The 21054-nt window shown below is 49.5% G+C and overlaps 2 protein-coding genes across 2 annotated transcripts in view; both read right to left on the bottom strand.

Annotated features, from left to right (window-relative positions):
• MUC12 (mucin 12, cell surface associated) overlaps positions 1-20215 on the bottom strand; it is a 49109-nt gene extending 28894 nt beyond the window's left edge. The window contains exon 1 of the mRNA XM_067705806.1: positions 19893-20215. Within this exon, the coding sequence (XP_067561907.1) occupies positions 19893-19953 (61 nt within the window). The 5' untranslated portion in view covers positions 19954-20215. The remainder of the gene's footprint in view (positions 1-19892) is intronic.
• LOC137206478 (mucin-3A-like) lies at positions 9-19795 on the bottom strand. The gene is made up of 3 exons (XM_067705197.1): positions 17094-19795; positions 227-314; positions 9-167 (listed from the first exon to the last, which is right to left on the bottom strand). The coding sequence occupies exons 1-3, from the start codon at positions 18197-18199 to the stop codon at positions 9-11; spliced, it is 1353 nt and encodes a 450-aa protein (XP_067561298.1). The 5' UTR covers positions 18200-19795.
• Positions 20216-21054: the final 839 nt, after the last annotated feature.

Genomic DNA, 21054 nt, shown 5'->3' with positions numbered 1-21054 from the left:
TGGTCAACCTAGACTGTGTAGTCATCTGAGTCGTGGTCAAAGTTGTCCTGGGTGACGTAAGGGTGGAGAGAGTCTTGGTGGTAGCCGCTGGTATCCCTGGAGCGCTGGTGATGTGTGAGGTGGGGCGCGTCAGCTTGCTTGAAGTCATCATGGTAGTTGAAAAGCTGCTACTTGGTTTCATGGTCACTGGGAGGCTAGTGGAGCCGGGCACACGTGGGGTAGTTACAAAGTTGGTGCTGATCCAGGTGCCACTGGTGGGTCTTTGTGTGCTCGTGAAATCCGTGTTAATGGGGATGGTTCCAGTGCTGATAGAACTAGGTGCATCAGTCATGTCAGTGGGGTCAGTTTCGAAAACGGAAGTAGAAGTGTCCGTTTTTGCAGGGAACACAGTTGTCCTGGTGGTGGAACTGGGATAGGTGGCCCTCTCAGTAGTAGAGGTAAAAACTGATAATGGGATGGTGGGCGTAGAAGTAACTTCAGGATTTGGACCCACTTCTATACATGGTGTAGTGGGAGAGGCAGACACTATTGTAACCGATATTGATTCTGGACATTGGGTAGTGGAAGAAAGAGTCAACATGGTGGTGGTTTGGGTAAGACGACGCCTACCATTTTGGGGAGAAGTGGTGAGAGAAGTTCTTGCAGTTTCGGATGAGGAAAAAGTAGGAAAAGCAGTGACAGAAGACCCTGTGATGTCTGTACTGTACACATGAGAGGAGGTAGGAAAAGACTTACTTGTCGTAGAGACCAGTGAACTTGTGCTGATGGAAGATAGAGATGATATTGTTATTTCAGGTATTGAAGATGAGATGATGGTACTAAAAGGGGTACTTATTGCACTAGTAGAAGTAATCAATTCAGGGAAAGGTGTTGAGGGAGAAACACTCGAAGTATTGAGAGCTGTTATTGAGGCGCGTGCTGTTACCATGCTTTTGGCCTCAGACTGGGCTACTTCTGTGGTTGAGGCTAGAATGGGAAAAGTGCTTGTGATCGAGGTGACAGGAGCTTCAGTGTGCGTGGGAGTGGTGATTTCTGTTGTGGACCTGTTGGGAGGAGTAGTGGGAGTTGAAGGGTCGGAAGTTGGGTGTGTAGCAGGGATTGTGGTAATCAGGGTGGACATAGGGCTAATGTTTGCAGTCGAAGTGGAGACTGGCTCTGTGGTTGGGAGGAGTGAGATGTTGGAAAGAGCGAGTGTGGAGCTGACTTCGGTGGTGGCGGTCAATGGACCAGTGGTACTCAAGGACCTGGACCCAGTGTTGGCTGGTATCATTGTTCTTCCTGTACAGAAATTGGTTGAAGACATGATGTCTGGTGTACTTTGTGGTGTTATTGATGTGAGTCTCGTTACTGTATTTGTGGTAGCAGTCTTGGTTACTTGTGTTGTTGAGGCGATGGGCAATACTGTTGTTTCAGAGGTGGCAGGTGTCGTTGATGTGGGTGTCGTTACTGTATCTGTGGTAGCAGTCTTGGTTATTTGTGTTGTTGAGGCGATGGGCAATACTGTTGTTTCCGAGGTGGCAGGTGTCGTTGATGTGGGTGTCGTTACTGTATCTGTGGTAGCAGTCTTGGTTACTTGTGTTGTTGAGGCGATGGGCAATACTGTTGTTTCAGAGGTGGCAGGTGTCGTTGATGTGGGTGTCGTTACTGTACCTGTGGTAGCAGTCTTGGTTATTTGTGTTGTTGAGGCGATGGGCAATACTGTTGTTTCCGAGGTGGCAGGTGTCGTTGATGTGGGTGTCGTTACTGTATCTGTGGTAGCAGTCTTGGTTATTTGTGTTGTTGAGGCGATGGGCAATACTGTTGTTTCCGAGGTGGCAGGTGTCGTTGATGTGGGTGTCGTTACTGTATCTGTGGTAGCAGTCTTGGTTATTTGTGTTGTTGAGGCGATGGGCAATACTGTTGTTTCCGAGGTGGCAGGTGTCGTTGATGTGGGTGTCGTTACTGTATCTGTGGTAGCAGTCTTGGTTACTTGTGTTGTTGAGGCGATGGGCAATACTGTTGTTTCCGAGGTGGCAGGTGTCGTTGATGTGGGTGTCGTTACTGTACCTGTGGTAGCAGTCTTGGTTATTTGTGTTGTTGAGGCGATGGGCAATACTGTTGTTTCCGAGGTGGCAGGTGTCGTTGATGTGGGTGTCGTTACTGTATCTGTGGTAGCAGTCTTGGTTATTTGTGTTGTTGAGGCGATGGGCAATACTGTTGTTTCCGAGGTGGCAGGTGTCGTTGATGTGGGTGTCGTTACTGTATCTGTGGTAGCAGTCTTGGTTATTTGTGTTGTTGAGGTGATGGGCAATACTGTTGTTTCCGAGGTGGCAGGTGTCGTTGATGTGGGTGTCGTTACTGTGTCTGTGGTAGCAGTCTTGGTTATTTGTGTTGTTGAGGCGATGGGCAATACTGTTGTTTCCGAGGTGGCAGGTGTCGTTGATGTGGGTGTCGTTACTGTGTCTGTGGTAGCAGTCTTGGTTATTTGTGTTGTTGAGGCGATGGGCAATACTGTTGTTTCAGAGGTGGCAGGTGTCGTTGATGTGGGTGTCGTTACTGTATCTGTGGTAGCAGTCTTGGTTATTTGTGTTGTTGAGGCGATGGGCAATACTGTTGTTTCCGAGGTGGCAGGTGTCGTTGATGTGGGTGTCGTTACTGTATCTGTGGTAGCAGTCTTGGTTACTTGTGTTGTTGAGGCGATGGGCAATACTGTTGTTTCAGAGGTGGCAGGTGTCGTTGATGTGGGTGTCGTTACTGTACCTGTGGTAGCAGTCTTGGTTATTTGTGTTGTTGAGGCGATGGGCAATACTGTTGTTTCCGAGGTGGCAGGTGTCGTTGATGTGGGTGTCGTTACTGTATCTGTGGTAGCAGTCTTGGTTATTTGTGTTGTTGAGGCGATGGGCAATACTGTTGTTTCCGAGGTGGCAGGTGTCGTTGATGTGGGTGTCGTTACTGTATCTGTGGTAGCAGTCTTGGTTATTTGTGTTGTTGAGGCGATGGGCAATACTGTTGTTTCCGAGGTGGCAGGTGTCGTTGATGTGGGTGTCGTTACTGTATCTGTGGTAGCAGTCTTGGTTACTTGTGTTGTTGAGGCGATGGGCAATACTGTTGTTTCCGAGGTGGCAGGTGTCGTTGATGTGGGTGTCGTTACTGTACCTGTGGTAGCAGTCTTGGTTATTTGTGTTGTTGAGGCGATGGGCAATACTGTTGTTTCCGAGGTGGCAGGTGTCGTTGATGTGGGTGTCGTTACTGTATCTGTGGTAGCAGTCTTGGTTATTTGTGTTGTTGAGGCGATGGGCAATACTGTTGTTTCCGAGGTGGCAGGTGTCGTTGATGTGGGTGTCGTTACTGTATCTGTGGTAGCAGTCTTGGTTATTTGTGTTGTTGAGGCGATGGGCAATACTGTTGTTTCCGAGGTGGCAGGTGTCGTTGATGTGGGTGTCGTTACTGTATCTGTGGTAGCAGTCTTGGTTACTTGTGTTGTTGAGGCGATGGGCAATACTGTTGTTTCCGAGGTGGCAGGTGTCGTTGATGTGGGTGTCATTACTGTATCTGTGGTAGCAGTCTTGGTTATTTGTGTTGTTGAGGCGATGGGCAATACTGTTGTTTCCGAGGTGGCAGGTGTCGTTGATGTGGGTGTCGTTACTGTATCTGTGGTAGCAGTCTTGGTTACTTGTGTTGTTGAGGCGATGGGCAATACTGTTGTTTCCGAGGTGGCAGGTGTCGTTGATGTGGGTGTCGTTACTGTATCTGTGGTAGCAGTCTTGGTTATTTGTGTTGTTGAGGCGATGGGCAATACTGTTGTTTCCGAGGTGGCAGGTGTCGTTGATGTGGGTGTCGTTACTGTATCTGTGGTAGCAGTCTTGGTTACTTGTGTTGTTGAGGCGATGGGCAATACTGTTGTTTCCGAGGTGGCAGGTGTCGTTGATGTGGGTGTCGTTACTGTATCTGTGGTAGCAGTCTTGGTTATTTGTGTTGTTGAGGCGATGGGCAATACTGTTGTTTCCGAGGTGGCAGGTGTCGTTGATGTGGGTGTCGTTACTGTATCTGTGGTAGCAGTCTTGGTTATTTGTGTTGTTGAGGCGATGGGCAATACTGTTGTTTCCGAAGTGGCAGGTGTCATTGATGTGGGTGTCGTTACTGTACCTGTGGTAGCAGTCTTGGTTATTTGTGTTGTTGAGGCGATGGGCAATACTGTTGTTTCCGAGGTGGCAGGTGTCATTGATGTGGGTGTCGTTACTGTATCTGTGGTAGCAGTCTTGGTTATTTGTGTTGTTGAGGCGATGGGCAATACTGTTGTTTCCGAGGTGGCAGGTGTCGTTGATGTGGGTGTCATTACTGTATCTGTGGTAGCAGTCTTGGTTACTTGTGTTGTTGAGGCGATGGGCAATACTGTTGTTTCCGAGGTGGCAGGTGTCGTTGATGTGGGTGTCGTTACTGTATCTGTGGTAGCAGTCTTGGTTATTTGTGTTGTTGAGGCGATGGGCAATACTGTTGTTTCCGAGGTGGCAGGTGTCGTTGATGTGGGTGTCGTTACTGTATCTGTGGTAGCAGTCTTGGTTATTTGTGTTGTTGAGGCGATGGGCAATACTGTTGTTTCCGAGGTGGCAGGTGTCGTTGATGTTGGTGTCGTTACTGTACCTGTGGTAGCAGTCTTGGTTATTTGTGTTGTTGAGGCGATGGGCAATACTGTTGTTTCCGAGGCGGCAGGTGTCGTTGATGTGGGTGTCGTTACTGTACCTGTGGTAGCAGTCTTGGTTATTTGTGTTGTTGAGGCGATGGGCAATACTGTTGTTTCCGAGGTGGCAGGTGTCATTGATGTGGGTGTCGTTACTGTATCTGTGGTAGCAGTCTTGGTTACTTGTGTTGTTGAGGCGATGGGCAATACTGTTGTTTCCGAGGTGGCAGGTGTCGTTGATGTGGGTGTCGTTACTGTATCTGTGGTAGCAGTCTTGGTTACTTGTGTTGTTGAGGCGATGGGCAATACTGTTGTTTCCGAGGTGGCAGGTGTCGTTGATGTGGGTGTCGTTACTGTATCTGTGGTAGCAGTCTTGGTTATTTGTGTTGTTGAGGCGATGGGCAATACTGTTGTTTCCGAGGTGGCAGGTGTCGTTGATGTGGGTGTCGTTACTGTATCTGTGGTAGCAGTCTTGGTTATTTGTGTTGTTGAGGCGATGGGCAATACTGTTGTTTCCGAGGTGGCAGGTGTCGTTGATGTGGGTGTCGTTACTGTATCTGTGGTAGCAGTCTTGGTTACTTGTGTTGTTGAGGCGATGGGCAATACTGTTGTTTCCGAGGTGGCAGGTGTCGTTGATGTGGGTGTCGTTACTGTATCTGTGGTAGCAGTCTTGGTTATTTGTGTTGTTGAGGCGATGGGCAATACTGTTGTTTCCGAGGTGGCAGGTGTCGTTGATGTGGGTGTCGTTACTGTATCTGTGGTAGCAGTCTTGGTTATTTGTGTTGTTGAGGCGATGGGCAATACTGTTGTTTCCGAGGTGGCAGGTGTCATTGATGTGGGTGTCGTTACTGTACCTGTGGTAGCAGTCTTGGTTATTTGTGTTGTTGAGGCGATGGGCAATACTGTTGTTTCCGAGGTGGCAGGTGTCATTGATGTGGGTGTCGTTACTGTATCTGTGGTAGCAGTCTTGGTTATTTGTGTTGTTGAGGCGATGGGCAATACTGTTGTTTCCGAGGTGGCAGGTGTCGTTGATGTGGGTGTCATTACTGTATCTGTGGTAGCAGTCTTGGTTACTTGTGTTGTTGAGGCGATGGGCAATACTGTTGTTTCCGAGGTGGCAGGTGTCGTTGATGTGGGTGTCGTTACTGTATCTGTGGTAGCAGTCTTGGTTATTTGTGTTGTTGAGGCGATGGGCAATACTGTTGTTTCCGAGGTGGCAGGTGTCGTTGATGTGGGTGTCGTTACTGTATCTGTGGTAGCAGTCTTGGTTATTTGTGTTGTTGAGGCGATGGGCAATACTGTTGTTTCCGAGGTGGCAGGTGTCGTTGATGTTGGTGTCGTTACTGTACCTGTGGTAGCAGTCTTGGTTATTTGTGTTGTTGAGGCGATGGGCAATACTGTTGTTTCCGAGGTGGCAGGTGTCGTTGATGTGGGTGTCGTTACTGTACCTGTGGTAGCAGTCTTGGTTATTTGTGTTGTTGAGGCGATGGGCAATACTGTTGTTTCCGAGGTGGCAGCTGTCATTGATGTGGGTGTCGTTACTGTATCTGTGGTAGCAGTCTTGGTTACTTGTGTTGTTGAGGCGATGGGCAATACTGTTGTTTCCGAGGTGGCAGGTGTCGTTGATGTGGGTGTCGTTACTGTATCTGTGGTAGCAGTCTTGGTTACTTGTGTTGTTGAGGCGATGGGCAATACTGTTGTTTCCGAGGTGGCAGGTGTCGTTGATGTGGGTGTCGTTACTGTATCTGTGGTAGCAGTCTTGGTTATTTGTGTTGTTGAGGCGATGGGCAATACTGTTGTTTCCGAGGTGGCAGGTGTCGTTGATGTGGGTGTCGTTACTGTATCTGTGGTAGCAGTCTTGGTTACTTGTGTTGTTGAGGCGATGGGCAATACTGTTGTTTCCGAGGTGGCAGGTGTCATTGATGTGGGTGTCGTTACTGTAACTGTGGTAGCAGTCTTGGTTATTTGTGTTGTTGAGGCGATGGGCAATACTGTTGTTTCCGAGGTGGCAGGTGTCGTTGATGTGGGTGTCGTTACTGTATCTGTGGTAGCAGTCTTGGTTATTTGTGTTGTTGAGGCGATGGGCAATACTGTTGTTTCCGAGGTGGCAGGTGTCGTTGATGTGGGTGTCGTTACTGTACCTGTGGTAGCAGTCTTGGTTATTTGTGTTGTTGAGGCGATGGGCAATACTGTTGTTTCCGAGGTGGCAGGTGTCATTGATGTGGGTGTCGTTACTGTACCTGTGGTAGCAGTCTTGGTTATTTGTGTTGTTGAGGCGATGGGCAGTACTGTTGTTTCCGAGGTGGCAGGTGTCGTTGATGTGGGTGTCGTTACTGTACCTGTGGTAGCAGTCTTGGTTATTTGTGTTGTTGAGGCGATGGGCAATACTGTTGTTTCCGAGGTGGCAGGTGTCGTTGATGTGGGTGTCGTTACTGTATCTGTGGTAGCAGTCTTGGTTATTTGTGTTGTTGAGGCGATGGGCAATACTGTTGTTTCCGAGGTGGCAGGTGTCGTTGATGTGGGTGTCGTTACTGTGTCTGTGGTAGCAGTCTTGGTTATTTGTGTTGTTGAGGTGATGGGCAATACTGTTGTTTCCGAGGTGGCAGGTGTCGTTGATGTGGGTGTCGTTACTGTGTCTGTGGTAGCAGTCTTGGTTATTTGTGTTGTTGAGGCGATGGGCAATACTGTTGTTTCCGAGGTGGCAGGTGTCGTTGATGTGGGTGTCGTTACTGTATCTGTGGTAGCAGTCTTGGTTATTTGTGTTGTTGAGGTGATGGGCAATACTGTTGTTTCCGAGGTGGCAGGTGTCGTTGATGTGGGTGTCGTTACTGTGTCTGTGGTAGCAGTCTTGGTTATTTGTGTTGTTGAGGCGATGGGCAATACTGTTGTTTCCGAGGTGGCAGGTGTCGTTGATGTGGGTGTCGTTACTGTATCTGTGGTAGCAGTCTTGGTTATTTGTGTTGTTGAGGCGATGGGCAATACTGTTGTTTCCGAGGTGGCAGGTGTCGTTGATGTGGGTGTCGTTACTGTATCTGTGGTAGCAGTCTTGGTTACTTGTGTTGTTGAGGCGATGGGCAATACTGTTGTTTCCGAGGTGGCAGGTGTCGTTGATGTGGGTGTCATTACTGTATCTGTGGTAGCAGTCTTGGTTATTTGTGTTGTTGAGGCGATGGGCAATACTGTTGTTTCCGAGGTGGCAGGTGTCGTTGATGTGGGTGTCGTTACTGTACCTGTGGTAGCAGTCTTGGTTATTTGTGTTGTTGAGGCGATGGGCAATACTGTTGTTTCCGAGGTGGCAGGTGTCATTGATGTGGGTGTCGTTACTGTATCTGTGGTAGCAGTCTTGGTTACTTGTGTTGTTGAGGCGATGGGCAATACTGTTGTTTCCGAGGTGGCAGGTGTCGTTGATGTGGGTGTCGTTACTGTATCTGTGGTAGCAGTCTTGGTTATTTGTGTTGTTGAGGCGATGGGCAATACTGTTGTTTCCGAGGTGGCAGGTGTCGTTGATGTGGGTGTCGTTACTGTATCTGTGGTAGCAGTCTTGGTTATTTGTGTTGTTGAGGCGATGGGCAATACTGTTGTTTCCGAGGTGGCAGGTGTCGTTGATGTGGGTGTCGTTACTGTATCTGTGGTAGCAGTCTTGGTTATTTGTGTTGTTGAGGCGATGGGCAATACTGTTGTTTCCGAGGTGGCAGGTGTCATTGATGTGGGTGTCGTTACTGTAACTGTGGTAGCAGTCTTGGTTATTTGTGTTGTTGAGGCGATGGGCAATACTGTTGTTTCCGAGGTGGCAGGTGTCGTTGATGTGGGTGTCGTTACTGTATCTGTGGTAGCAGTCTTGGTTATTTGTGTTGTTGAGGCGATGGGCAATACTGTTGTTTCCGAGGTGGCAGGTGTCGTTGATGTGGGTGTCGTTACTGTACCTGTGGTAGCAGTCTTGGTTATTTGTGTTGTTGAGGCGATGGGCAATACTGTTGTTTCCGAGGTGGCAGGTGTCATTGATGTGGGTGTCGTTACTGTACCTGTGGTAGCAGTCTTGGTTATTTGTGTTGTTGAGGCGATGGGCAATACTGTTGTTTCCGAGGTGGCAGGTGTCGTTGATGTGGGTGTTGTTACTGTATCTGTGGTAGCAGTCTTGGTTATTTGTGTTGTTGAGGCGATGGGCAATACTGTTGTTTCCAAGGTGGCAGGTGTCGTTGATGTGGGTGTCGTTACTGTATCTGTGGTAGCAGTCTTGGTTATTTGTGTTGTTGAGGCGATGGGCAATACTGTTGTTTCCGAGGTGGCAGGTGTCGTTGATGTGGGTGTCGTTACTGTGTCTGTGGTAGCAGTCTTGGTTATTTGTGTTGTTGAGGCGATGGGCAATACTGTTGTTTCCGAGGTGGCAGGTGTCGTTGATGTGGGTGTCGTTACTGTGTCTGTGGTAGCAGTCTTGGTTATTTGTGTTGTTGAGGCGATGGGCAATACTGTTGTTTCCGAGGTGGCAGGTGTCGTTGATGTGGGTGTCGTTACTGTATCTGTGGTAGCAGTCTTGGTTACTTGTGTTGTTGAGGCGATGGGCAATACTGTTGTTTCCGAGGTGGCAGGTGTCGTTGATGTGGGTGTCATTACTGTATCTGTGGTAGCAGTCTTGGTTATTTGTGTTGTTGAGGCGATGGGCAATACTGTTGTTTCCGAGGTGGCAGGTGTCGTTGATGTGGGTGTCGTTACTGTACCTGTGGTAGCAGTCTTGGTTATTTGTGTTGTTGAGGCGATGGGCAATACTGTTGTTTCCGAGGTGGCAGGTGTCATTGATGTGGGTGTCGTTACTGTATCTGTGGTAGCAGTCTTGGTTACTTGTGTTGTTGAGGCGATGGGCAATACTGTTGTTTCCGAGGTGGCAGGTGTCGTTGATGTGGGTGTCGTTACTGTATCTGTGGTAGCAGTCTTGGTTATTTGTGTTGTTGAGGCGATGGGCAATACTGTTGTTTCCGAGGTGGCAGGTGTCGTTGATGTGGGTGTCGTTACTGTATCTGTGGTAGCAGTCTTGGTTATTTGTGTTGTTGAGGCGATGGGCAATACTGTTGTTTCCGAGGTGGCAGGTGTCGTTGATGTGGGTGTCGTTACTGTATCTGTGGTAGCAGTCTTGGTTATTTGTGTTGTTGAGGCGATGGGCAATACTGTTGTTTCCGAGGTGGCAGGTGTCATTGATGTGGGTGTCGTTACTGTAACTGTGGTAGCAGTCTTGGTTATTTGTGTTGTTGAGGCGATGGGCAATACTGTTGTTTCCGAGGTGGCAGGTGTCGTTGATGTGGGTGTCGTTACTGTATCTGTGGTAGCAGTCTTGGTTATTTGTGTTGTTGAGGCGATGGGCAATACTGTTGTTTCCGAGGTGGCAGGTGTCGTTGATGTGGGTGTCGTTACTGTACCTGTGGTAGCAGTCTTGGTTATTTGTGTTGTTGAGGCGATGGGCAATACTGTTGTTTCCGAGGTGGCAGGTGTCATTGATGTGGGTGTCGTTACTGTACCTGTGGTAGCAGTCTTGGTTATTTGTGTTGTTGAGGCGATGGGCAATACTGTTGTTTCCGAGGTGGCAGGTGTCGTTGATGTGGGTGTTGTTACTGTATCTGTGGTAGCAGTCTTGGTTATTTGTGTTGTTGAGGCGATGGGCAATACTGTTGTTTCCAAGGTGGCAGGTGTCGTTGATGTGGGTGTCGTTACTGTATCTGTGGTAGCAGTCTTGGTTATTTGTGTTGTTGAGGCGATGGGCAATACTGTTGTTTCCGAGGTGGCAGGTGTCGTTGATGTGGGTGTCGTTACTGTGTCTGTGGTAGCAGTCTTGGTTATTTGTGTTGTTGAGGCGATGGGCAATACTGTTGTTTCCGAGGTGGCAGGTGTCGTTGATGTGGGTGTCGTTACTGTGTCTGTGGTAGCAGTCTTGGTTATTTGTGTTGTTGAGGCGATGGGCAATACTGTTGTTTCCGAGGTGGCAGGTGTCGTTGATGTGGGTGTCGTTACTGTATCTGTGGTAGCAGTCTTGGTTATTTGTGTTGTTGAGGCGATGGGCAATACTGTTGTTTCCGAGGTGGCAGGTGTCGTTGATGTGGGTGTCGTTACTGTAACTGTGGTAGCAGTCTTGGTTATTTGTGTTGTTGAGGCGATGGGCAATACTGTTGTTTCCGAGGTGGCAGGTGTCGTTGATGTGGGTGTCGTTACTGTATCTGTGGTAGCAGTCTTGGTTATTTGTGTTGTTGAGGCGATGGGCAATACTGTTGTTTCCGAGGTGGCAGGTGTCGTTGATGTGGGTGTCGTTACTGTATCTGTGGTAGCAGTCTTGGTTATTTGTGTTGTTGAGGCGATGGGCAATACTGTTGTTTCCGAGGTGGCAGGTGTCGTTGATGTGGGTGTCGTTACTGTATCTGTGGTAGCAGTCTTGGTTATTTGTGTTGTTGAGGCGATGGGCAATACTGTTGTTTCCGAGGTGGCAGGTGTCGTTGATGTGGGTGTCATTACTGTATCTGTGGTAGCAGTCTTGGTTATTTGTGTTGTTGAGGCGATGGGCAATACTGTTGTTTCCGAGGTGGCAGGTGTCGTTGATGTGGGTGTCGTTACTGTACCTGTGGTAGCAGTCTTGGTTATTTGTGTTGTTGAGGCGATGGGCAATACTGTTGTTTCCGAGGTGGCAGGTGTCGTTGATGTGGGTGTCGTTACTGTGTCTGTGGTAGCAGTCTTGGTTATTTGTGTTGTTGAGGCGATGGGCAATACTGTTGTTTCAGAGGTGGCAGGTGTCATTGATGTGGGTGTCGTTACTGTATCTGTGGTAGCAGTCTTGGTTATTTGTGTTGTTGAGGCGATGGGCAATACTGTTGTTTCCGAGGTGGCAGGTGTCGTTGATGTGGGTGTCGTTACTGTATCTGTGGTAGCAGTCTTGGTTACTTGTGTTGTTGAGGCGATGGGCAATACTGTTGTTTCCGAGGTGGCAGGTGTCGTTGATGTGGGTGTCGTTACTGTATCTGTGGTAGCAGTCTTGGTTATTTGTGTTGTTGAGGTGATGGGCAATACTGTTGTTTCCGAGGTGGCAGGTGTCGTTGATGTGGGTGTCATTACTGTATCTGTGGTAGCAGTCTTGGTTATTTGTGTTGTTGAGGCGATGGGCAATACTGTTGTTTCCGAGGTGGCAGGTGTCGTTGATGTGGGTGTCGTTACTGTATCTGTGGTAGCAGTCTTGGTTATTTGTGTTGTTGAGGCGATGGGCAATACTGTTGTTTCCGAGGTGGCAGGTGTCATTGATGTGGGTGTCGTTACTGTATCTGTGGTAGCAGTCTTGGTTACTTGTGTTGTTGAGGCGATGGGCAATACTGTTGTTTCCGAGGTGGCAGGTGTCGTTGATGTGGGTGTCGTTACTGTATCTGTGGTAGCAGTCTTGGTTATTTGTGTTGTTGAGGCGATGGGCAATACTGTTGTTTCCGAGGTGGCAGGTGTCGTTGATGTGGGTGTCGTTACTGTATCTGTGGTAGCAGTCTTGGTTATTTGTGTTGTTGAGGCGATGGGCAATACTGTTGTTTCCGAGGTGGCAGGTGTCGTTGATGTGGGTGTCGTTACTGTATCTGTGGTAGCAGTCTTGGTTATTTGTGTTGTTGAGGCGATGGGCAATACTGTTGTTTCCGAGGTGGCAGGTGTCATTGATGTGGGTGTCGTTACTGTAACTGTGGTAGCAGTCTTGGTTATTTGTGTTGTTGAGGCGATGGGCAATACTGTTGTTTCCGAGGTGGCAGGTGTCGTTGATGTGGGTGTCGTTACTGTATCTGTGGTAGCAGTCTTGGTTATTTGTGTTGTTGAGGCGATGGGCAATACTGTTGTTTCCGAGGTGGCAGGTGTCGTTGATGTGGGTGTCGTTACTGTACCTGTGGTAGCAGTCTTGGTTATTTGTGTTGTTGAGGCGATGGGCAATACTGTTGTTTCCGAGGTGGCAGGTGTCATTGATGTGGGTGTCGTTACTGTACCTGTGGTAGCAGTCTTGGTTATTTGTGTTGTTGAGGCGATGGGCAATACTGTTGTTTCCGAGGTGGCAGGTGTCGTTGATGTGGGTGTCGTTACTGTATCTGTGGTAGCAGTCTTGGTTATTTGTGTTGTTGAGGCGATGGGCAATACTGTTGTTTCCGAGTTGGCAGGTGTCGTTGATGTGGGTGTCGTTACTGTATCTGTGGTAGCAGTCTTGGTTATTTGTGTTGTTGAGGCGATGGGCAATACTGTTGTTTCCGAGGTGGCAGGTGTCGTTGATGTGGGTGTCGTTACTGTGTCTGTGGTAGCAGTCTTGGTTATTTGTGTTGTTGAGGCGATGGGCAATACTGTTGTTTCCGAGGTGGCAGGTGTCGTTGATGTGGGTGTCGTTACTGTGTCTGTGGTAGCAGTCTTGGTTATTTGTGTTGTTGAGGCGATGGGCAATACTGTTGTTTCCGAGGTGGCAGGTGTCGTTGATGTGGGTGTCGTTACTGTATCTGTGGTAGCAGTCTTGGTTATTTGTGTTGTTGAGGTGATGGGCAATACTGTTGTTTCCGAGGTGGCAGGTGTCGTTGATGTGGGTGTCGTTACTGTGTCTGTGGTAGCAGTCTTGGTTATTTGTGTTGTTGAGGCGATGGGCAATACTGTTGTTTCCGAGGTGGCAGGTGTCGTTGATGTGGGTGTCGTTACTGTATCTGTGGTAGCAGTCTTGGTTATTTGTGTTGTTGAGGTGATGGGCAATACTGTTGTTTCCGAGGTGGCAGGTGTCGTTGATGTGGGTGTCGTTACTGTGTCTGTGGTAGCAGTCTTGGTTATTTGTGTTGTTGAGGCGATGGGCAATACTGTTGTTTCCGAGGTGGCAGGTGTCGTTGATGTGGGTGTCGTTACTGTATCTGTGGTAGCAGTCTTGGTTATTTGTGTTGTTGAGGCGATGGGCAATACTGTTGTTTCCGAGGTGGCAGGTGTCGTTGATGTGGGTGTCGTTACTGTATCTGTGGTAGCAGTCTTGGTTATTTGTGTTGTTGAGGCGATGGGCAATACTGTTGTTTCCGAGGTGGCAGGTGTCGTTGATGTGGGTGTCGTTACTGTGTCTGTGGTAGCAGTCTTGGTTATTTGTGTTGTTGAGGCGATGGGCAATACTGTTGTTTCCGAGGTGGCAGGTGTCGTTGATGTGGGTGTCGTTACTGTGTCTGTGGTAGCAGTCTTGGTTATTTGTGTTGTTGAGGCGATGGGCAATACTGTTGTTTCCGAGGTGGCAGGTGTCGTTGATGTGGGTGTCGTTACTGTATCTGTGGTAGCAGTCTTGGTTATTTGTGTTGTTGAGGTGATGGGCAATACTGTTGTTTCCGAGGTGGCAGGTGTCGTTGATGTGGGTGTCGTTACTGTGTCTGTGGTAGCAGTCTTGGTTATTTGTGTTGTTGAGGCGATGGGCAATACTGTTGTTTCCGAGGTGGCAGGTGTCGTTGATGTGGGTGTCGTTACTGTATCTGTGGTAGCAGTCTTGGTTATTTGTGTTGTTGAGGCGATGGGCAATACTGTTGTTTCCGAGTTGGCAGGTGTCGTTGATGTGGGTGTCGTTACTGTATCTGTGGTAGCAGTCTTGGTTATTTGTGTTGTTGAGGCGATGGGCAATACTGTTGTTTCCGAGGTGGCAGGTGTCGTTGATGTGGGTGTCGTTACTGTGTCTGTGGTAGCAGTCTTGGTTATTTGTGTTGTTGAGGCGATGGGCAATACTGTTGTTTCCGAGGTGGCAGGTGTCGTTGATGTGGGTGTCGTTACTGTGTCTGTGGTAGCAGTCTTGGTTATTTGTGTTGTTGAGGCGATGGGCAATACTGTTGTTTCCGAGGTGGCAGGTGTCGTTGATGTGGGTGTCGTTACTGTGTCTGTGGTAGCAGTCTTGGTTATTTGTGTTGTTGAGGTGATGGGCAATACTGTTGTTTCCGAGGTGGCAGGTGTCGTTGATGTGGGTGTCGTTACTGTGTCTGTGGTAGCAGTCTTGGTTATTTGTGTTGTTGAGGCGATGGGCAATACTGTTGTTTCCGAGGTGGCAGGTGTCGTTGATGTGGGTGTCGTTACTGTATCTGTGGTAGCAGTCTTGGTTATTTGTGTTGTTGAGGTGATGGGCAATACTGTTGTTTCCGAGGTGGCAGGTGTCGTTGATGTGGGTGTCGTTACTGTGTCTGTGGTAGCAGTCTTGGTTATTTGTGTTGTTGAGGCGATGGGCAATACTGTTGTTTCCGAGGTGGCAGGTGTCGTTGATGTGGGTGTCGTTACTGTATCTGTGGTAGCAGTCTTGGTTATTTGTGTTGTTGAGGCGATGGGCAATACTGTTGTTTCCGAGGTGGCAGGTGTCGTTGATGTGGGTGTCGTTACTGTATCTGTGGTAGCAGTCTTGGTTATTTGTGTTGTTGAGGCGATGGGCAATACTGTTGTTTCCGAGGTGGCAGGTGTCGTTGATGTGGGTGTCGTTACTGTGTCTGTGGTAGCAGTCTTGGTTATTTGTGTTGTTGAGGCGATGGGCAATACTGTTGTTTCCGAGGTGGCAGGTGTCGTTGATGTGGGTGTCGTTACTGTGTCTGTGGTAGCAGTCTTGGTTATTTGTGTTGTTGAGGCGATGGGCAATACTGTTGTTTCCGAGGTGGCAGGTGTCGTTGATGTGGGTGTCGTTACTGTATCTGTGGTAGCAGTCTTGGTTATTTGTGTTGTTGAGGTGATGGGCAATACTGTTGTTTCCGAGGTGGCAGGTGTCGTTGATGTGGGTGTCGTTACTGTGTCTGTGGTAGCAGTCTTGGTTATTTGTGTTGTTGAGGCGATGGGCAATACTGTTGTTTCCGAGGTGGCAGGTGTCGTTGATGTGGGTGTCGTTACTGTATCTGTGGTAGCAGTCTTGGTTATTTGTGTTGTTGAGGCGATGGGCAATACTGTTGTTTCCGAGGTGGCAGGTGTCGTTGATGTGGGTGTCGTTACTGTATCTGTGGTAGCAGTCTTGGTTACTTGTGTTGTTGAGGCGATGGGCAATACTGTTGTTTCCGAGGTGGCAGGTGTCGTTGATGTGGGTGTCATTACTGTACCTGTGGTAGCAGTCTTGGTTATTTGTGTTGTTGAGGCGATGGGCAATACTGTTGTTTCCGAGGTGGCAGGTGTCGTTGATGTGGGTGTCGTTACTGTACCTGTGGTAGCAGTCTTGGTTATTTGTGTTGTTGAGGCGATGGGCAATACTGTTGTTTCCGAGGTGGCAGGTGTCGTTGATGTGGGTGTCGTTACTGTACCTGTGGTAGCAGTCTTGGTTATTTGTGTTGTTGAGGCGATGGGCAATACTGTTGTTTCCGAGGTGGCAGGTGTCGTTGATGTGGGTGTCGTTACTGTATCTGTGGTAGCAGTCTTGGTTACTTGTGTTGTTGAGGCGATGGGCAATACTGTTGTTTCCGAGGTGGCAGGTGTCGTTGATGTGGGTGTCGTTACTGTACCTGTGGTAGCAGTCTTGGTTATTTGTGTTGTTGAGGCGATGGGCAATACTGTTGTTTCCGAGGTGGCAGGTGTCGTTGATGTGGGTGTCGTTACTGTATCTGTGGTAGCAGTCTTGGTTATTTGTGTTGTTGAGGCGATGGGCAATACTGTTGTTTCCGAGGTGGCAGGTGTCGTTGATGTGGGTGTCATTACTGTATCTGTGGTAGCAGTCTTGGTTATTTGTGTTGTTGAGGCGATGGGCAATACTGTTGTTTCCGAGGTGGCAGGTGTCGTTGATGTGGGTGTCGTTACTGTACCTGTGGTAGCAGTCTTGGTTATTTGTGTTGTTGAGGCGATGGGCAATACTGTTGTTTCCGAGGTGGCAGGTGTCGTTGATGTGGGTGTCGTTACTGTGTCTGTGGTAGCAGTCTTGGTTATTTGTGTTGTTGAGGCGATGGGCAATACTGTTGTTTCAGAGGTGGCAGGTGTCATTGATGTGGGTGTCGTTACTGTATCTGTGGTAGCAGTCTTGGTTATTTGTGTTGTTGAGGCGATGGGCAATACTGTTGTTTCCGAGGTGGCAGGTGTCGTTGATGTGGGTGTCGTTACTGTATCTGTGGTAGCAGTCTTGGTTACTTGTGTTGTTGAGGCGATGGGCAATACTGTTGTTTCCGAGGTGGCAGGTGTCGTTGATGTGGGTGTCGTTACTGTATCTGTGGTAGCAGTCTTGGTTATTTGTGTTGTTGAGGTGATGGGCAATACTGTTGTTTCCGAGGTGGCAGGTGTCGTTGATGTGGGTGTCATTACTGTGTTTGTGGTAGCAGTCTTGGTTATTTGTGTTGTTGAGGTGATGGGCAATACTGTTGTTTCCGAGGTGGCAGGTGTCGTTGATGTGGGTGTCGTTACTGTACCTGTGGTAGCAGTCTTGGTTATTTGTGTTGTTGAGGCGATGGGCAATACTGTTGTTTCCGAGGTGGCAGGTGTCGTTGATGTGGGTGTCGTTACTGTGTCTGTGGTAGCAGTCTTGGTTATTTGTGTTGTTGAGGCGATGGGCAATACTGTTGTTTCCGAGGTGGCAGGTGTCGTTGATGTGGGTGTCGTTACTGTATCTGTGGTAGCAGTCTTGGTTATTTGTGTTGTTGAGGTGATGGGCAATACTGTTGTTTTCGAGGTGGCAACAGATACAACTTGTGTTGTAGGTGTTGTTAATATATCATTTGAAGTAGGTGCTTGAGTGATAGCTGTGGATGTCTGAAAGGTACTGACCATGTCTGGAAATGAAGTGATGGTTGTAATCAAGGTGCTACGGGTGCTGAGTGTTGTTAACAAGGTTTTCCTAGTAGTTAGAGAAGGGGTAGTAGCAGAGGTAGACACGATTGTTGGGGTCGGAGACTGGGTTGTGTGGGTACTTGCAGCGGTAGGGATAGCCCTTTGTGTGGTACCAGTCACAGAGGAGATCGGAGTGTCTAGAGTTGTGTGGGTTGTTGGGACAAAGGAAGGGGGCGGGGTCATGGTTGTGGGAGATTTCCCCGGAGTGGTGGTACTGGGAGAATTGGTCACGGCTGAAGTGACTCTCTTGGTAGTTGTCACGGGATAAGTACTGGTAATGGTTGTCCGTGGCTTCTCTGTCACAGGAGTGGTGGTGTAAGAGCTGGTGAGGGACACTTGGGTCTGTGTCATGCAGGTGGTGGTGGGGTAAGTGGTAGTGATTACAAGGTTCGTTGGATTGATGCACTCTGTCGTGCCCATATAGACAATCACGGTTGGTGGAGTGGTCTCAACCTTGAAGACAAACTTGGACATGGGGATTGTTGAGGTGTTGGAATTGATTGGCGATTTGAGCAACGTTTCAGAAATGGATTTCAAGTGGGAGGAGGTGGTGATAGTCATAGGTGTGTGTTCCCTACTATCTGGAGTGGGAGAAATTTCAGAGGTACTCAGTGGCCGCCTTGCTGGGCCTTGAGAGTGTGGGGAGTTGCTGAGAGCCGCGTGCAAAAGCGCATTAGAGGTGGATGTGGCCACGGCTGAAGCCCCTGTATTGGCGGTAGAACAGAGGAATTCATTGGTAGGTCGTTTTGTCGCCATAACACCACATACCCCATTTTCCAGATACATGCCACAGAGGTAGGACGTGCCACCAGTTCCTCCCGAATCAGAGGCAGTTTGGGGCTGGGGTCTTTCAAGGTTCTAAAGGCCAACATATGTCTTCCCCCCTGGGCAGCCTCTCCAAGGGGCGTTGGGTTGGGGGCACGCTTAATCCCTTGCCCACCTGTCTGAGTACTGACCTTGCAGCCCTGGGACGGCCGAGCTGAGCACGCAGGTTCAGCAGAAGGTCCCGTCTCCTCCCATCGGTACTCCCATTCCTTCTTCCTCACACACCCCAAAGTCCTTGTCCCTTCCGGTTCTCTGCGCCACCCCCGCCCCCTCTGGCCCACCTCTGCCCATCTCCCTGTGACCCACTGCTGTCTGGGCTGACTCTCCTCTTTGGAGAGAGAGAGAGAACCCAGCCAATCCTGGGCTGAGGGTGGGGACACATCATGGACTTTGGGAGACGAGGGGTCAGAGAGCAGAAAGTTGCAAAGAGAATAAAAAAGGGAAAAGCAGAGATTGAAGCTCAGACTTCATTGAGTTTGAGGACAAGGAGAGAGGATCACACACAGGCTGAGGAACAGGACAGAAAAGGAAATTTCCAGAAAGAGATACCTTGGCAGGCAGGCGTAAGTCCTGAAGACCTTAAGGTGTAGCAGTGAGTGTCAATAATAAAAATAGCTATATTTTCCATCACCTATTCTATTTCGGCCAAGGAATTAATTAGTTTACAAACATGAGCCCCTCCCTCTACAGATGTTGTCATCCCCATCTTACAGGTGATACAAGTGAGAGTCAAAGATCTCACAATGCTGAGGGTGACCGGCAGCCACGGCAGCTGCTGGCAGGAAGCACCCAGACCTCTGTCCACTCGGGGGCAGCTTTCTCAACTCAGACTCAGCACATCTTTGCTCTGAGAGCTGGGGTTTCACTACTCAGCTTAGCTGGGGTGTCAGGGAGATAAGGGAGGGGAATATGAAGGTTCCTGGCCCAGAGCCCTTATAGCCAGGAGGTGGCCCTGGAGATAAGTGAGAGGGTGGACCAGAGGACCTCTATGTTGGGAAGGTCTAAGGTTGGGGTTCAGGAGCAGACACTGGGGGGCAGAGGGAAGGGAAGGGAAGAGGAATTCCGAGGTTCCAAAGGGGTGGGAGAGAGAAAGGACCCCACACCAGGTGGTCTCAGAACCACCCTTTGGGAGCCATCAGGCTCTCCCCGCACAGCCCTGCCAATGACAGCTGTGCCCAGAAACATAGGCTAGGTCGGGGTGGGAGAGTTAGGGGCAGGACTGGAGGAGGGGGCACCGGGACCAAAGAGAGAGGAGGGGGCCCCAGGGGCAGAGCCAGGGACCCTCAGGAGGGCTGAACCGATGGAAGTAAAGGGAGGGATAGAATCCAGGGCGGACGAAGCATCAGTGCTGGGGAGCAGGGGCAACAAGAGGAAGGGGGCTCAGAAAACTGAGTCAAAGTGGGAAGAGCACTCTTTCAGAAACAGGTTTTCCCACCCTTTTGATGCACGCGCGGACTCGGTCCCAGGTGTAGAGCAGCACCGCTGGACCCAGCTTCCCTCTCCTCCCCCTGCCTACAGCTCTCCCTGCACAAAGAGCTCTGAGAGGCCCCTCCTCAGCCTCCCCTTAGATCTCAGAGCCACCGCCCCACACACACACCCCTGTCCCGGAACATCAGGAGGGTCTCCCCAACCCTCCCCCACCTCGCTCCCTCACCTGTGGCCCCCAGGGAGACCTTGAGCATCCAGAGGAGGCAGAGGACCTTGAGCAGCTGCATGGGTCTGGTGCAGAGCAGGCTGGAAGCAGGACCAGCGCCAGCGCACGGGGTATAGCAGTGCAGAGCCAGCCAGCACGATGTGCGCAGTAGCACCCAGCTGGAAGTTATCTGCCCTGCTGGGTGTGAGGGCTGAGCATAGGTAGCTTTACCTTTGTACCGCCCTTTGCCCCGCTGTTCCCCCCTTCTCCCTGTATCTGGCACTGCTGCAGGAAGAAAGGACTTTCTAGAAGATAAGACAAGCCCAGGAAGTGTCAGCCCGGAAGAGCTCCACCCGCAGCCTGCCTGGCCCACTCACAGCAGTTCCCAGGACATTGCCCTGCTCTGCCCTTCCCTTGCCCCCAGCCAAGAACTAGAAAAACTGGACAGAGAATATGCTTGGCCAAGACCTTGGACGCTGGACTCTGGGGCCTCTCCTTAGTTTCATTCCCAGCTGCAGGGGGCGGGGAGAGATGAAAACTTGTTCTTCTTCACTCCCTCTGCCACTCACTCTTCCCCGTCTCCATCCTGCCCTTAGCATGACTCTGGGGCTATGACCCCACCACCAATACCAGGGAACAATGCAGAATTCCATCAGAAGTCATTTCAATATCTGAGGACTTGGGCCAGGTCCCAGAGAAGGAAACACAGATGGCTAGTGGAAACAATCAAACAAAATGACTAGCTTGGACCAGCAGATGAGCAAGTATTAGGAACTCTGATTCTATCCAGTGTTAGGAAAAGTGGAAAAATAAACACTCTTACCCAGCTGGTGGGAGTGTAAAGGGGTTGTGCTGGTTTAAAAAGGCAATTTGGGGACTTACCTTGTGGTCCAGCGGTTAAGACTCTGAGCTCCCAATGCAGGGGGCCCAGGTTCGAACCCTGAGCAGGGAACTAGATCCGGCATGGCACAACTAAGAGCCTGCATGCAGTAAACTAAATGGTCTACAGTCCACAACTAAAGATCCCACATGCCGCACCGAAGATCCCATGTGCCACAACTAAGACCTGGCACGGCCAAATAAATAAATTTTTTTTTTAAAGAAAGGCAATTTGGTGGCATCTGTTAAAATTTTAAATGCATGCTCGAGGACCCAGTAATTCCACCTTTCCGTCTCTGTGTTC

The sequence above is a fragment of the Pseudorca crassidens genome, chromosome 15 (assembly GCF_039906515.1).
Source record: "Pseudorca crassidens isolate mPseCra1 chromosome 15, mPseCra1.hap1, whole genome shotgun sequence".
Taxonomy (NCBI): Eukaryota; Metazoa; Chordata; class Mammalia; order Artiodactyla; family Delphinidae; genus Pseudorca; species Pseudorca crassidens.
Note: the sequence above shows the minus strand (reverse complement) of the source record. Positions and strands in the feature narration are given on the sequence as shown.

Bases quoted from the DNA above. Each gene is read 5' to 3' on its own strand.
- LOC137206478 (XM_067705197.1), bottom strand. From the start codon at position 18,199: ATGTATCTGGAAAATGGGGTATGTGGTGTTATGGCGACAAAACGACCT. The intron at 315-17,093 runs CACAGTAACGAC...TGATGCACCTAG, and splicing joins ACCAAGACTGCTACCACAGA to TTCTATCAGCACTGGAACCA. The intron at 168-226 runs GTAACTACCCCA...GAAACCAAGTAG, and splicing joins CCTGGATCAGCACCAACTTT to CAGCTTTTCAACTACCATGA.